Source organism: Haemaphysalis longicornis, unplaced genomic scaffold (assembly GCF_048455015.1).
Source record: "Haemaphysalis longicornis isolate Haplotype H1 unplaced genomic scaffold, Haemaphysalis longicornis Haplotype H1 scaffold_1, whole genome shotgun sequence".
Lineage (NCBI taxonomy): Eukaryota > Metazoa > Arthropoda > Arachnida > Ixodida > Ixodidae > Haemaphysalis > Haemaphysalis longicornis.
The window spans coordinates 129,537,794-129,551,228 of NW_027526203.1; the positions used below are offsets into that span (position 1 = coordinate 129,537,794).

Genomic DNA, 13,435 nt, shown 5'->3' on the forward strand with positions numbered 1-13,435 from the left:
CACTGCACGCAACGGTACTTGGCGTCGAGATACGGTGGGCCCGATTGGAGCATTGCTGCCTGGCCAAACGCGGCCGCATGGCGTTCGGGCACTTGTGTAACCATCCTTTGCATTTGTAAGGTCTCAAAAGTGCTGGCAGAGCCTGTGGTCAAATGGCAGCATCTGCAGGTTGTCCTGCCAATGAATGGAACGCGTACCGAGAGGCAACAATATCAGTACACACTCTGTGTTTGCATAAGAGCACCTCTTTACCCAGCCCCTACCTCGTGCTGTGCAAGTTGGCAAGCGTGAGGCATGTAGCAGCGGAGCTGCGTGCGACACATACAGAGAGGCCCGCATGCAGGGCATGTTAGAGATTACAAGCTGCAGGGAAGGTGTGAAAGTTATGGGCTGAATTTAGAATATTCACCGCTTTATTCCCTTGCACCAGGTGTGTAGAATGCGTGTTGTACAACCAAAAGTCCATGACTGATCCGGGACAAGCAGGAAATGTCTCTTTTCGGAGGAGGGCAACGCCGTTTGAGGTGCCCAAGATTTTGTGGGGGTGTACCCTGTCTGTGACTTTGATTCCGCCGTGTGTCGAGGATGCATTGGCAGAGACACCTTGTGGGCGACCCTCTTCTGGTGCAGACGGCTGACACGGCCATCGAGATGGCGCTGAACTGCGAGCGGCTCTCCGTGACTCTGCCGCGTGTGCGGTGGGCCGAGTCGGCCCTGTCACTGGCCAGTCGGCTGCTGCACGACTGCATGGGCCTCATGTCACGAGAGTTCGACCGTGTGCTGCGCAGCAAGGGCTTCCTGGACCTGGGGAAGGTAGGGCTAGCAAAGAGGGTGGGGTAGAAGCTGTACCATGCCTGCCCTTCCTAGTACTGCAGTGCCATCTTTGAGCTCACTGCACTGTGTTACTGCACAAAAGGTGTTCCCAATAAATGGGTTTCAGTGTCAGCATGACAGATACACATTTGCTATGGTTCGCTTCTTCGATAGAGGTTTATGGTGGAATGCACTGCACCACCATCACCGAATGTACAGCCATACCGTCTTCGCTTTCCCGATGCAGCTGTGCTTCGCCACCTCTGGCGGCATGCTGCCAGTCGGAGTAGCCAACACCGACGCAAACTTGCGAGCCAATCTGTGCCTCATCATCCACTGAAGGAGAAGACAGGAATAATAATGAAAAAAAGGAGTAGCATTCAGGGAATTGCGTGTTTTATTTACACAAATCCTGCAGTGGCAACGTGTGGTGTATGTGGGCGCCCGTTATCTTTCATGAGCCCTGCCGCTTGGCATGCCTCCTCATAGCCAAATTTTCTAAAGCAGTTCAGCGGCCATACAGGCCATTTCTCCTTGCACATTTTTCAGGTGGTTAGTAGGTACTTGCGCCGCCACATAATGGTATTTTTTCTCTCAATAGGGCTTTTAGTCTTATTCGAGTCACTTATTTGCGGTAAGTTCACTCACTCGCTCGGGCGCCCAGCCAACAAACAATTGTTGTTCTTACCTGATGAGTGCCCAGGTGCTGCTGTACGTCTGGGTGCTAGACAAGGATTTAAAATTGGCCTGTTTTGGTTTCAGCAACTTTTGGTTGTGTAACCTGGCATGTAGTTACTGGGGGGAAACAAAGTGATGATCTCACGAAAGAAGACTTGCCACCGGCAATGCATACCGCCTTTTGGGAACACAGTCATCCTTTTTTCTCGGAGAGCCAAAAAGCTGGAGATCATTTTAATTTGCCGCACTAAGCGATGAGAACATGCCACTCAGCCTAAATGTGTTTTCTGCGCAGAATGACCCGGAGAAGGTCACCAAAATTGACGTATACCTGCACCTGACAATGTCACAACAGCAACAGCTTTGCAGCATTATCGACTCATTCAGCGACTCCTTCACTGTATGTCCAAAGTTCAACAAACAACCAGTGCCAAACATCGCATCATCACCAATGAAGATGCGCGATCCATTCACCAACACTTGTACCAAGTTTTGACAAAAGCAAGGGAGGCAATTCTTTGCCAAGTAAAAGAATTCAGTGTTTGAGACGATGTCATCCAGCCGTTGACGAGTCCGTGGGTATCACCGGTTGTCCTTGTTTAGGAAAAAGATGGTACTCTATGTTGCTACGTCAACTACCGTAGCCTCAACAAAGTGACAAAGAAAGACATCCATCCATTGCACGTATTGATCACTCATTGGATTGGTTGCATCATGCTAGGTTTTTCTCATCTATCGATTTGAGCAAGGGTTATTGGCAAGTTGAGGTGGCTGAATGAGAGATCGCTAGAAAACCAGCTTTCGTCACTCCGGATGGATTATACGAATTTAAGGTCCCCCCATTTGGATTGTGCTCAGCTCCCGCCACTTTACAACGGATGATGGACACTGTTCTGTCTGGACTAAAAAGGCAGACGTGCGTTGTATATTTGGACGATGTTGTGGTGTTTTCAAAACCATTTGAAGAGCACCTGATGTGATTTCGTGCACTTTTTGAAGCCATAATATCCGCCCAACTATCTTTGAAACCAGAGAAATGCCACTTTGCATATGAAGCACTAAAATTTCTGGTCCACGTGGTCAGCTTTCAAGGCGTCCGACCTGACCCCGAAAAAACAGCTGCTGTTGCCGCTTTTCCAATCCCCCAAAAATAAAAACACCGTGTGCTGCTTTCTCAACCTCTGTGCGTTTTGTGGGAAACTTCTCCAACGTAGCCGAGCCTTTGTTTTGCCTAAATGCGTTTTCCTTGCCTTTTACCCGTGGCAGCATAGGGGGCAACTTCCTGAATGCAACTTTTTAAATTAAAACGAGCCTTGACTGAGCGTGACCGGCCATCTGTTTGCATGTGCTAACTTGAGAAAGTGGTGAAAACAATCTACATGGGTTCTGTGCTATTGAAACCTGAATGGCTCGCATAGAGTCAGTGGTGTGGCCCCTGCATTGCCCGTGTGGGCCGAGATGCAGCCCTGGGAAGGTGTCTAGCCGCAGCGATGACCGCGAAAGGAAAGTGTTACGGCCCACCGTGCAGGGCCAGAGCTGGAACGTGACTGCGCTGGAGGACACGCTGCTGACTGCGGCCGAGGGGCTGTCGCCGGACACGGCCTGCCTCTCCTGCATCGCCCTCGACCACCTGCTGCCCGACAGCCTGCAGCGGGGGGCCACACAGGTGGGTCGCTGCTGGCGGGGGGACAAGGGATTACATTCGCAGCTAGTCGAACCTCGTTAGGAGCCGGACAGCAAATTATTAGTTCGTTGTATGTATCAGATATTCGTTGTAACAGTAAAGGTAAAAATCGGCTATAACAAACCAACAATCTGGCTCGCGCAAAAATACTTGACATGAAAATGCATTTTTTAAGGCTTCGAACCCACTATAAACAAGGTAACCCTTACCTTTCTCCTTGTTGCATTTCAAGCTCAATGAACTGGAACATGAGTACGCGAAGTTACAACTGAACGAAGTTTACTTGACAAAACAGTCCTGCATATTTATTTCTTTGATGAAGGATGTGATCTTCATCTAGTGGCTACTCGCAGCACTGAGCAGGGATGGAGTTTTCCCGCAGTGTCCAGGAGCAGCTAGTTCTGCAGTTTCAGATGCCGGAGGGTTTTTCCAAGTTGCTTCCCAGCTTCCTTGTCAAATATTTCTTCGTTATATCCGATATCGTGCGTGGCTGTCACAGTTTCAGTTTCGTTATAAAAGAATAATTGAATTTGTCATCGAAATAAAGCGTGACTAAACAAAGTTCGTATTTAGTTCACTATAGCCGATCATTTGCTATATCAGTGTTCATTATAACGAGGCTCAACTGTACTACAATGTGTAGGAAAGTGGACCTTATGGCTGTTTTTACCTATGCATGTCAGCAGAATCTGGTACTCCACGCCAACTGCGCAGTTCGCTTATCACAGGTGGGCTGACATTCTCTTCGCATTCCCTGCTGCATTTTGAAGGGGCCCACACTGTCCCTCCGGCACTTGCTGCCTTTCCAACCCAGAGAGCCTGTTTTTATAAGGGCAAATGCAGTGGGAGCTTGCGCAGGGCGTCCGGTGGCCCGCCGCCTTCACGCAGCCTGAGCTGAAGCTACCTCCACTCGGCTAGCGGGGAGTAACAGCTGGGCCCCCCCTCTCTCGCCCGCAGAACTTCATCGAGCTGCTGCGCAAGATCCAGCGACAGTGCGAGCGGTTCCTGATCCACAACGCCAACCGTGTGGTGCACTGTCAGAGCTGGTCGTCCCTCTCGCCCGAGCTCCAGAAGAAGATCCGAGATGGTGAGACCACCCGCGCGGAGGCCAAGTGAAGGGCGACTCTTCCATGCATGGGCCCTGGGGGCAGGGAAGTGGAATTGTTCATTGCGACATGTCGCTTGTTCATTGCGACATTTGATGCACTGCTTAGTAAACACGGACGAAAGACGACAGGACAAGGGATCAGTGAAGCACGAGTGAATAGGGGTGTGCGAATAGTGATTTTTTGGGTTTAAAACAAATAGTACAAAGCAATAATGATTTTGTTCGAATAGTGGTGAACCAAGGCAAATATTTTGGGATTCAAGTGAATGTGTGGCGATTTCTAGAGGTTTGCAAGGAGATTTTTGGTTTTGAAGCAAATGCGAAGCGGGCAATGATTATTTTTTAAGTAATTGCAAATTGAAGGGAATGTTTTTTTTATTGCATTAAATATTTAGTGATTCTCAAAAAAAAGAAACTTCAAAAAATATAATTTTCAAGCATACTTCAAGAACATAGCATGTAGAAAAGTAAAAGGCTCATTTGAGAGGGCCTGCAAAATTTTTCTATGGCATAAACACAAACATGCGTAACATGTAGCCACCTTTTTATTATACTTTATGTGGGGGCAACTTTCAGCTTATACGGTGCTTCAGTGTTAGCGTGGCAAGGATATATACATATTCTGACAGGGTGAGATTGCCACAATTTTCCTTAAAAAAAATGTAAACAGCAGTCCCATGGTCCTTCAGTGAGTTCTAGGAAGGAAACTGCGTATAGGGAACTGCGTATCAGGAAACTGCAGAAACTGCATATGCGTAGCCTATACGCATGCCTTGTGCTTCTTAAGCACAAGGTGTGAAAAATTAGCCTGCTTTTTAAACGCTTGTCTGCGTGCCTTCATTGCATGCAGACTAGCACTTGCTCGTGGTGTCTGTCCCAGTGCTCACAATACGTATGTGCACGTACAAGAATCTTCACCATTGGCTGTGTGAAGAGCATTTCGTGCCTAGTTTATAATATGAGTGTGTACACCAGAGTTGAGACCGAAATTGCACACCAGAGCTTGTACAAGCCAGCTTGCTTGCACACCAGCTCTGCAAATGTTGCCGTCTTGTCCAGAGAGCTTTGTGTCGGTGTCTAGGAGTGTCTTTGAGCTAGACAAGGGCATCGTGCCTCTCATGTGTCCCGCATAAAATAAGAGGAAGATTAGAGGTTTTGTTATTTCATTTGTTCAGTAAATAGGGGACTGTCGGTAAGCCAGGCTTTCTTACCTTGGCTAAACAGGCAGCTTGAACAGCCGGTGCCACCCCCAACAGCCCTTTCCTCCTTTTGCCCCCTTTGGCCGCATGCCACTGGTGCATTGCGGGAAAGCCTGCTGCCGCTGCTAGCAGAGGAAGCCATGGTGCACTTGCGCAGCTCTCGATTGTAGGCGTTCAAGGTGCGGCACATCTGGTGCTCAACTAGTCCTAACCAGTTACAAAGAACGTAGTGTGCATGTTTTTTAATGGGGCATGTCTTGTTTTCAACGAGGCACAATTTTATGTGTCAGAGTTCATTAAAGCAACTGTCCTTTCGCGCTTTCAAACTTTGAAAATGTGGAGTTTTTTCAAAAACCATTGTCACTTCGAAGCCGAATTCGTGTGGATGTTGAAGAGTTTCCAGTATGTGCCCACCCCTACGGGGTTGTCGCTGCTTGAAGCCTGAGCTCAAAACCAAATAACATCTAGCACACTCTTGTACGACATGACCTGAAAATTCTATTAACAGAGAAAGGCAGTGCACTCTCCCCCATGTCTCCTTCCGAGAACCTTCTCGAATAGTCTGTCCGCCAAGGTTGCCAGGAGAGAAGGGCCTGGGCCATTCTCTGGGACGCACTCGCACGGGCCTTCGAGTTTGAGAAAATTCTCACACTCTCTTTCAGTGGTGGCTGCACCAAAATTGTCCGCCATTACCCATAGCACTGTTCCAGATTGCAACAACGTTTCCATATGTTTGCGGGATGTGTATAGTCTTTGCCAGGCCTATATTTAAAGCTAGCTTCATAGTTGATGTTTTGAGTAGAAAGATGATTGGTTGTTTGGGAATGGTTCGCTCTTCTTACAACTTTTGGAAAACTGTAGTTCTTCAGTCGATTTGTCCAAAACTGTACAAAAGAAGACACGATGGCACCTGAACCCATCACTAATCGCTGGAAGGGGGCTCAAGCCCTCCCCCTCCCCTTGGTCTACATCTAGTTACCAGGCACTCAAAAGACAGGGTGGAGTGGGAGGTTGCACAGCCCTTTGAAATGGTGAATGCTGGCTGAGATGTACATATTTACTTGCATAATTTGCGTCCTCGTGTAGTTTGCGCAATCTTAAGTTTTATATTTACAGAAAAAAAAAAAATTTCAATTGCATATTTGGCACTCCCTGTCTCGCCAAAGAAGAGAACCCATTGGTGCATGCGAACAAACAAGCACGCTTTGAACGGCAGTACGGCACCATGGTACGTAGGAGTGCATTGATACACGAGACTGCACGTGCATCGTCCCTTCGTTCTTTTCTCCTTTCTTTCCACCTCTGTGCCTGGAAGTTCTTCCTCGCCACACCTCTGTGACGGAGTGGAGGGGTGGCAAGAAGGAACTATCCTTTCCACAGGCAGTCTGAACTGCTCGAGCATGTGCCTCCTTCCTCCTTTCCTTTCTCTTCCGCTGTGAGAACTCACACAAAAAGGCAGACGCGGAGTCATAAGCACTAAATAACTTCTTTATCAAAGCTGTGCCAGGGCGTATCAGCCCCACCGCTGTGCCGCCCAATTCTTGCCTCTCCTTTCCTGCATTTTCACTGCACCGGAACCCTCTGCCTCTCTTTACTGCATATGCACAGCGACGGAATCCTACCTTTGTGCTTGCGTTTCGCCGTCAGTCAATAACCTTCTGCATCAGTAGTGATGGGCTACAATAACTATACGGAGAAATTCAAACTCAGTGTCATTGAGTTTGCCAAGGAAAAAGGTAACCGTGCCGCCGTGAAGCATCTCAGTGTGAACGAGAGCCACATGCGGTATTGGAGAAAGCAGGCGAGTCCACTCCAAAATACCAAACCTGGAAGGAGGGCGTTTCTGGGACCAAAGCTAGGAAAGTTTCCTGCCATGGAAGAAGAGCTGTTGAAGTTCGTTTGACAGATGAGGTCGTCCTGTCTCGCAGTGTCGTGCGAAATGCTGCAGTTTGAGGCAAGGAAGACCACACATGAGAAAGGGGTCCCTTTTGCGGCATCCAAGGTGAGCAGAGGCGCCACTAGCTGTAGACGGAGAACGACCCTCAGCGAGCGGTTACCACAGGACTACGAGGAGAAGGCCGTATTGTTTCACCGCATCTTGATTGTATTACGCCGAACGGGGGCCTCCATCATGTCCCAGATTGGGAATGCTAACAAAACACCGCTGACGTTCGACATGCCACCCAACACCACGGTGAGTGAGAAAGGTGTCACGTCCGTGCCCATCAAGACTAACGGCTGCAAAAAACAACGCTGCACGGGGATGCTTGTCATGATAGCGGACAGCTGCAAACTCCCACCTCCGTCATCTTTAAGAGGAAGACAGTGCCCAAGTTAAAGTTGGGAGGTCGCATTCACATCTGGGCAGAAGAAAACAGGTTGATGAACGAGAAGCTGATGCAGGACTGGATGGACGCTGTCTGGGGCAAGAGACCTGGGGCTTCACTGTGACTGCCATCGCTGTTGGTGCTCGACAGATTCAAAGGGCATCTTGTGGAGAGTGTGAAGGAGATGTTGCGTGACTAACTTTGCAGACCAACCTTGCCGTTATCCCATGTGGCCTAACATCTGTCCTGCAGCCCTTGGATGTGTCGGTCAACAAACCGTTCAAGGACTACATGAGCGAAATGTAAATCGAGTGGATAGCCAGTGGAGAGCACGGGCACACTCCCACTGGGAGGATAAGGAGACCGCCACTGGAGAAAGTCTGCGAGTGGATTGTGGCAGCCTGGAACATGATCGCAGAGCACAGGTTCAAGAAGACGGGGCTGTCAAACGCGCTCAATGAAACCGAGGACAATGCTCTGAGTCGGACTTCTTGACCAGCGATTCGGACTAGACCACAACTGGATTGGACTGATCGGAAGTGCTGTGTACATATATAAATAAATATCTTTCGCTTGTGCTATCATACTCGATTTTCTCTTAAATGTTTATTCAGTGTTAGGACCATTTACACATGATTTCGAACTTTTTAGCAAAATCCCCGCGTAATTTGTGCACCCCCTTTTTGAAGCCCTAAATTCGCTAGAAAAAGTGTGCAAATTATGCGAGTAAATACGGTATGTGTAAACCAACTTTCAGTTGCCCTTTCAACTGCCAAGCTGGCAATGGTTGCAAGCCGCGGATAATAGAACAAAAACTGTCTGCGTCATGTTTTTCTTTAAGCTTGCTGTCATGGATTAAACTGTCTTATCCATTTTTAATTCGTTTTTTGTCCTTGTTTACTATATTTTTCTATAAGCAATGCATCAAATTTCAGTTTCCTCTGGGGCTTTTTGCAACTCTATACATTGAAGAACTCGTGCAGCTTGAGCGCTAATGTGATTGCAGGTGACATTTAATAGGGTGTGTTTTGCCCATCAGGGGGATGTGACTCCCTCTGCGTGTCCTTTTTTTCTACACTGTTCATCTAGCTGTGCCCAAGTAACATTGGTCTCATTTGGTTATTCTTGCAGCCGCAGTCATTGTGTTCGAGTTTGAAAAGCCCATCGCTCCGCCACCGCGGTTGTCCAGCTTGCGGCGAGTGAGTCTTGCATTTATTTGTTCCTGACAAGCACTGTTAAGGCCCAACCGCATGCACGCGCAAAATCAGCTTACTCTCGCATCGGTGTAGCTCGGCGTAGCTTGGTGTAAGATCGCGTATAATTGGCGTACTTTGGCGTACGCCAAATACATTGCTACGTGCTTCTTACGCTAAAGTCAGAGCGAGCCAGACATCGGCGCAAACTTCAGATGCACGGTGTTGATGTCTATTTCTGGCGGTGATGCTATCTGGCGGTCAGGTCGCATAGCAAGTAAAGCTAATTGACAAATAAGCTAACTTAACTATAATTATGCGATAAAACTTAAGTAGTTTGTAAAATATGGAGAGCAGACAACGCACGAAGAAACGAGCAACTAGGGGAGCAAGGGAGTTTACGCCAAATAAAGCGGTGCGTTTTGTGCCTGCCAAGTAAGCATATTAATTAACATTTTTGAATGTTGCAATTACATGTTTTAGTTGTTACTGTATTAGATATATGTAATTATCGGAGGATTGGCATCATTCGTTTTATTTCAGTCAAAATGTAGTTGAGCTGGTTGCCATAAAGCTGAGTCCGGGGTAGTCTAGCAACACTGCGCAGTGCAGTGGAGTACGCTGGTATGGTGGCTAGAAGGGGGAGGTGGCGTCAACGCGCGCGTACCCGCCGAGAAACCGCGATCCTCCGTTTCAAGCCGCTGCCGCGAAGGCCGCTGTGGCACTGCTGCCAGCTTGTCGATGTGATCGTGTGGTTGGCGTGGCCGCGGTCTCTCGTCTCTCTCATGTATCGTGGTCGTGGAAGTGTACGGAGTTTTGCGTTGCGTCGGAGAGTGGCTCTTTTTTTTCATGACAGCGGTTGTTTTGCCTCGTTTTTTTCGAGCTGTGTTTCAGCGGTGACTTCTCAAATGTGAATTCCAAACTCTGCCGGACCGATGAGCTCCACCGTGAAGAAAGCGAGGCAGACTTACTGTTTTGCGCCTGGCTGTGCGTCAGGCTACGTGTCGTCGAGGCAGTCGGGTCAGCATGTGTCTCTTTTTTCTGTGCCGAAAGACCCTGTGCGCTTTGAAGCTTGGCGACGAGCCGTCCCCCGTGCCGACAAATCTTTGGACGCGAGGTCGGCGCTGTGTGAACATCATTTCGACGAGCAGTATATTGACCATTGCTTCACGCACGTGATAAAGGGAGAAACTGTGGAGATACCCCGAGAGCGACCACTGCTGAAAGCAGACGCGGTACCAACCATATTCCCCAATGTCCCTGCGTACCTTTCCAAAAAAGCGCCGAAGAAAAGGACACCGAGAACGTCAACCTGTGGCTTGCCTACAAAGATTCGGCGCCAAGAACCGAGCGTGTCTGCGCCTGCGTGTGATGAAGCAACTGCCTCGCTCGGCGCAGGAAGCAACTGCAACGAACTGCCTGTTTTGATCTCGCCAGCAGTTCCTGACATGAGCAAGTGTGGTCTTCCCAGCGCTTACTGGGCTAGACACCTAATTGCAGGAGCTAACGACGTCATGGCGTTTAGCGTGTGCGCACTTGAAGGTGAAAACATATACTTTGAGAAGTATGTGCTCATGGTACCAAATGAGAGTACACTTCAAGCTACTGTTTTTGTGCAAGCCACAAAGGTGAAAACTATTCACGTAACCGATGTTGGAATGGCAGAAGAGCTGCTTCGCAACGTGGACTCTATGATCTCATGCTCAGGATTTGGAAGTACTGGAGAATTTGAGGCAAACGCAAAGCGCAAAGTGAAGACTTGTGGTGGCAGAACTTTCAGTTCATCATGTCGTGGAGTTGCTCAAGCACCAGAGAAAGCTTGCCCACAATGCAAACACCTGAGGAGACTGCTCCTAAATCAGGCGTCCTACAGAAGGAGAAAGGTGAAAACTTGTGTTCGGTCACTTTCGTACAGGCTGAAGCTGCGAACAGCACAAGTCAAAAGAAGCAGACAGAGTGTCCTTCAAGCTAAGTCCCGCATTAAGGAACTGAAGCAAAGGAATATGCAGATTGATTCTGCAGTGTTTGAAGAAGCCATCAAGGCCCTACCCGCAAAGCAACAGCAGCAGGTCAAGGCATGCTTTGCATCATCGAAGAGGAAATGCACGAAAGGAATGAAGTACGAGAGTGAGTGGGCACTGGAATGCTTGATTATGTGCATGAAAAGCCCCCGGCTGTATGAGCACATACGCAAACACCAGATAATGACCTTGCCTTCTCGAACATCCTTACGTCGATATCTAAAGAACTACAGGAGCGGGTTCGGCCTAAGCGAGAAGGTATTTGCTGCTGTTGCTGAAAAAACAAAGTCCATGGACTCGTTCCAGCGCCATGGTGGACTCTTAATTGACGAGATTAAGCTGTCCGAGAACTTGAGCGTTGACTCCAACGGCACCATCGAAGGTTTTGTAGACCTCGGAAAGTTCACGCCTGAAAGTGAGCGTTCCATGACATGCGACCATGGCCTTGTCGTAATATTTCAGCCTTTTACAGGAGCATGGCACCAGATCATTGGAGTTTTTGCATCTCACAGCAATGTCAAGGCAGACACTCTAAGCAAAATAATCCTTGAAGCTGTGGTCATGTGTGAAAATGCAGGGCTCCATGTAGACTTCATCACCACTGATGGAGCTTCATGGAACAAAAGCATGTGGCACTCGTTCGGCATACACAGCAGAAAAGGAAACACTGTATGTAGAAGGCAGCACCCTGCAGACCTTGAACGATTTCTTTACTTCATCTCGGACTTCCCACACCTAGTGAAATGTGTGTGGAATACTTTTGTAGGAAGTGGCGTGGAACTCCCGGAAGGCCGTGCAAGCGTTGAACCGATTGACCGCGCACGGGACCTAGATGAAACGCATGACACGACCCTCAAAGCCATGCCTCACATCAACAGATCGGTCGTGCGGCCGAGTGGCCTTGAGAAGATGAGGGTCAATTATGCGTTTAGGCTTTTTAGTGATGAAGCACTTGGAGGCCTTTTCTTGTATAATGACAGCATTCGAGGAAAGCATGAAAGCACGGCTGCAACAGTTTGCTTTGTGGACAGAATGAGGAAGCTCACTGAGGCAATGACGTCAAGGTGCAGCTCGGGTGCACTCAGGCCTGGAGGGAAGCACGAGGCGGGCATTGAAAGCTTTTTGGCTTACTTGGATGCATGGGAAGCAGCCGCTGGCTCAAAGGGTTTCCTTAGCAGCAGTACAGCTGAGGGGCTTCGTGTTACGTTGACAAGCACCTTGTACCTTCTCCGCTACTTGACAACGAAGCTGAACTTCCGCTATGTGATGACCTGCCGTTTGTGTCAAGACCCTTTGGAGAGATTGTTCGGTATCGTCCGACAGATGTGTGGCAGCAATGACCATCCCACTGCCTCACAGTTCCTGATCACAGTTAACACACTAAGCTTCCAAAATTTGGCAAAATCACCAACAGGAAGCAATGTGTCTCCAGGACTGCTAAGGAGCCTGCTGGGGGCTGACAGTGCAAAGGACGTGACCTCTCAGAGGAAGCTTGATGAGCTTCTAGACGCAGGGAACCTGGCAGAAGCACACGAAGTGCTCAGCGAGTGCGGTCACGGCAGCGAGCATGCTGCCATGGTGGTACAAGCCAGCGACTCCAGGCTAATATATTACATAGCTGGCTACGTCGCAAGAAAGAGCATCGCATGCACCAAATGTGCAGAGTGCAGTCAGCAGCTCCTACAAGCCAAGGACGAGTCACCTCCAGCTGCAGCATCCCTCACTGCTGCTGTGGACCGCGGAGGGCTGCTGTATCCATCAGCCAAGCTAAATGCACTCGTCACCTCTCTTGAGAACACTTTTACCCACTGCTTTAGTGTAAGAGAAGTCAAAAGTGACAGCATCGTGGATTTGGTTTCATTCCTGCAGTTAACAAAGCTCACCCTTGTTGGCTGCCCTGACCACAGCATGTCCCTGACAAACAAGATTATCAAGTTTTATGTGCTGACTAGGCTCCATTTTCATGTCAAGTCCCAGAACTGCAAGCGAAGTGCGAAGAAAGAAAAAATGAAGATGTTGAAACTTCGGCGGCTGCTCTAAGCTGCATATTGCACTGCGAGTTCGAGGTGGAACATTTTAGATTTTTTATTTAGTTCAAAGTTATACAATTCCTTAGTGCAAGGCAACTCACTGTGGGTGCGAAATGTTTTTTAATGTGCATTTACTGTCGGTGTGCAATGTTTTGATACTATTTTTAATTTGACAGAAGCATGTGTGAACTTGATATATTTCTACTTTACTGAATTACCATGATATTTGTGCAGTAAATATTTCCTGTACTTTCCTGTGCTTGTTCATAATCCGAGTCGCATTTTTTTTAGGAGTGGGTGTACACCCCGTACTCCCGGAACTGCACGCATCCATGAATAAAGGATTTTATTAACGCTGAGATTGTACGCAGCAGAAGTATTG

General features: G+C 48.4%; 1 protein-coding gene across 3 annotated transcripts in view; it reads left to right on the forward strand.

The window, feature by feature from the left end:
* The window catches only part of LOC144179881 (uncharacterized), a 54,425-nt gene that overhangs the window by 25,177 nt on the left and 15,813 nt on the right, over positions 1-13,435 (forward strand). For all 3 annotated transcript variants that reach the window (XM_077708308.1, XM_077708323.1, XM_077708316.1), the window contains exons 9-12: positions 631-813; positions 3,020-3,157; positions 4,133-4,262; positions 8,941-9,008. In XM_077708308.1, coding sequence (XP_077564434.1) covers positions 631-813; positions 3,020-3,157; positions 4,133-4,262; positions 8,941-9,008 — 519 coding nt within the window. The remainder of the gene's footprint in view (positions 1-630; positions 814-3,019; positions 3,158-4,132; positions 4,263-8,940; positions 9,009-13,435) is intronic.